Genomic DNA, 3,353 nt, shown 5'->3' with positions numbered 1-3,353 from the left:
TTCAACACAAAATCTGGCTTAATGAGGCACATTTTGGCGTAAATGAATGTATCCTGTCTTCTCTGTCTGAGGGTCAGAGATAGAATGAAGTTTGAGGAAGTGTGCGCTCACAACAAACTTCGTTTTTCATCTGGGGTTGGGGGTTTCAATCTTGGTAAAGCCTTGGTATTTTAAGTTATTATAAATCATGTTTGATGAATTGCAAAATCATCATTGTAAAATTATGCTTCTTGCAAAATTCTTGCAAAATAATATGTCCCTGTCCCCGGCTGGGATTACAGAGTACTTTTAAATTCATTATTGTATTTTGTGCATAATGCAATTAATCAGAAAAATTATGCAATTAATCGCAATTAAGAAATTTAATCGTTGCCCAGCACTAGTTACTACTGGACTTCAGTGTATATTCAAAATAAATCCATGTTTCTCAGCCCAGTGTTACCTGTTATAAACATATAAAACACATTGTAAAGAGCGCTGGTGTTTATAGATGTATCGTTAAAAATGGCATGACTAATCTAAAGCTTGGTACTGAAATAGTGCACGTGTTTCATGAACTCCACCATCGCAGACCTCAGATGCGATTATTATGCAGTTTGCTGTTATTTGGTTGATGTTGCTGTATTAAAAGAAGTCTGACATTTTTCTTTATTGCTATAATTACTGACAGACTGTATGGAGGGCTAAAGAAAATGCAATAATGTTAGTTTCTTACAGTTCCCACTGATGTCTTTATTCTATGATACAGCTCCATGTGCATTTATTATCATGAAGACATAAATTGAACCGTTTCATAGGTTCTTTTTCTAGTTTTTTTTTTTTTTTTTTTTTAATAGCTGATGCTATTGAAGCAGGGCCTGTGAGGGACTATATATTAATCTGCAAATGAATACTCATTCTGTGCTCCAGTGAGTATTTCAGGCAGCAGGATGATGTATGCAGTATTTAGTGAAAATAAACTGCGATGGTCATCTTCATGGTAATGAAGGGAAATGTCTCCCAGTGCAACACTGATGTTCACTGATGTGTTTTTAATAATTTTCAGACAGTAATGGAGATCTATGGTGCAGGGAAGTCAGATATACCAGACCGCAGATGCAGTGCAGCGTTGCTAAACTCTGGAAAACACTGGGTAACATGTTTACAATATCGCAGAGGAAATTTGGCACGTGAAGCCTTTCGTTAAATGCCTCTGCTTGGCCTGTTTATCCGTTCCTTAAGGTGTTTGTTATGGATTCATCCAGGTTTACACTGATTTCCCTAAGCTGAAATGTGCTGACTCCTCTCCCCCACTGACGGACAGAAATATTTCTCCTGACTTTTAGGTCAAACCGAGCAGCAATAACAGTTTCCCAGCAGGTGACTGAGTGAGCTCTGGACCGTCTCTTCATGTCGAAACGTCTGTTGCAACCGGCTGATTTGCCTTCCTTACTTCCTTTCTATCTCTCTTCCGTGTTAATTTTTTTTGTGCCAGAATATCTCACAGATTCTCCCGGATGTCATGTTTTACAGCAAGTCATCCATTCATGAGGGTTTTCTGAATCGAGCGTTTAAAGGAAACTGTAGTGATTTTACTTGTGTAAAATGTTTTCTTTGTAGTCAAATCCACACACAGACTCTGAACCCAAACATGGTTGTTTACTTTTCCTGCTTGTGCTCTCATGAAAGGTCTCCCTCCCATGAAGTGAGTACCTCTCCTACATTCACCATTGAGTCATTTGGATTGTAGACTGGTTCAGGTTGTTGTTCTTCAATAACTGATCCCAGGTACGTCTTGTTTTTCCTCTTCTTCTTCTGCTATTGTTTGTAAATGTTGGTAAATGAAAGAAAATTCTGATATTAAAATGAAATGAAGATGAAGAGACACGAATAAACTTGTTTCTCAGACGTGACAGCGCTCTCGCTCAGGATGAAGCTCTCTGTGCTTTTCTGTCTGGCCGTCAGCTTTGCCATGTTCGGATCTGGTAAGTAAAGAGAGGAGAAACTGTTTCATCCAAGCTTCTTTCTTTCTTTTTTTTTTTTTTTTACTTCTTACTCTTTTAAGTTACAGATGTTATCATCTGTGGAAACCTTTTGAGCAGAACACTTACTGTTGTGTTTTATGTGTCCCTCTCACGCCATAAATATTCATTCATAACATTTTATGGGCGGCCTGATGACACCCTGTCTGCTCTGTGCACAGCTGTGTTGCAGCTTTGGTTTATTGACAATGTTACAGTGTAATTTTTGAAATACAATGAAAGAAAAGACATAAAATCATATGAAGCTCCGTCTTTGAGTGGCCCTGCCTTTAAAAATATGAAGTGAGGGTCGTTTTTTAGCTACATTCCCAGAAGGTGGACTTAAATCAAACCGGTATCTTCTGTGAGAAATCTTTACCTTTGAGATAAAACCTTTTTTTTTTTAACTTTGCATCAGTAAACATGTGTGTAAAGCCAGGTGCTTTTGCCTCTGCAGGCCGCTCGCTGCAGTGCTACTCCTGCCCCGACGGCTCCTCCAGCGGCTGCGAGGTTAAACAGGAGTGCAGCCAAGGTGAAGACAGCTGCCTCAAACTCACCAGCGGCGGTAAGAGTGCTTCATCAAGTGTCCCCCTGCAGCAAAAACGCAACAGCTTTTCCATTTATATTACAGGTAGTCTGTAATATATGTTGAAAACTAAACTGAAAAAAAAAATCAGGATAAATGAGATCTATTAGTGAAGTTGTTTGTACCTGTTGTGACAAATATGAACGAGTATTGATGATTTGCTCCATCTCTCCTCAGATATGATCTACACTGGATGCCTGAGGTCCTCGGACTGTGACTTCAGGTCTCTGTCTGTCAGATACCTGGTTCCTGAATTCACCTTTTCCTGCTGTCAGTCAAAACTCTGCAACGGTCGAGCAAAAGGCTTCTTCCAGTGGTTATTTGGTTCACAAAAGAAGTAAAAAAAATATAAATAGATGTGAGAAATAAAACATTAAAATCCTGATTTTTGGTCTCTTTTCATTCTTACATGTAACCTTCTCCTCATCGTCTTGTTTCTCAACATCATTACAAAGTCAACTATGCTTCAGTTCAGCCACAGTTTACTGGAGTTTCTGCAAAGAGCGTACGTCTTGGTGGAGGAAGTGCACTTTTAAGATCAGACTCTCAGCAGAACAAAGCAGCAATGAAGCATTTCGCCATCTGACTGAGCCGATGCCAGGGACACGCAGAGAGGGAAACTGGAGGGTTTGCTGCGCTCTCACGCTGCTGTAGTTTGTCGCAGACCAGATGTCTTCCTGCATTTATCCACCCTGCAAAAAAAAATCTGCACCCTATTTTCTGATTGTTGTCTGACACAAAGAGGGACTCCAGAGGCCGAGTGCACA

The 3,353-nt window shown here is 39.8% G+C and overlaps 1 protein-coding gene across 1 annotated transcript; it reads left to right on the top strand.

Annotated features, from left to right (window-relative positions):
- Positions 1-1,882: 1,882 nt before the first annotated feature.
- LOC115409820 (CD59 glycoprotein-like) lies at positions 1,883-2,927 on the top strand (the record flags this gene model as incomplete). Its single annotated transcript, XM_030121097.1, has 3 exons — positions 1,883-1,964; positions 2,458-2,565; positions 2,764-2,927. Coding segments are annotated over 3 exons (354 nt in total), but the record flags the coding sequence as incomplete, so codon positions are not given.
- Positions 2,928-3,353: the final 426 nt, after the last annotated feature.

The sequence above is a fragment of the Salarias fasciatus genome, chromosome 22 (genome assembly GCF_902148845.1).
Source record: "Salarias fasciatus chromosome 22, fSalaFa1.1, whole genome shotgun sequence".
Taxonomy (NCBI): domain Eukaryota; kingdom Metazoa; phylum Chordata; class Actinopteri; order Blenniiformes; family Blenniidae; genus Salarias; species Salarias fasciatus.
This window is presented reverse-complemented; position numbering and strand designations above follow the sequence as displayed.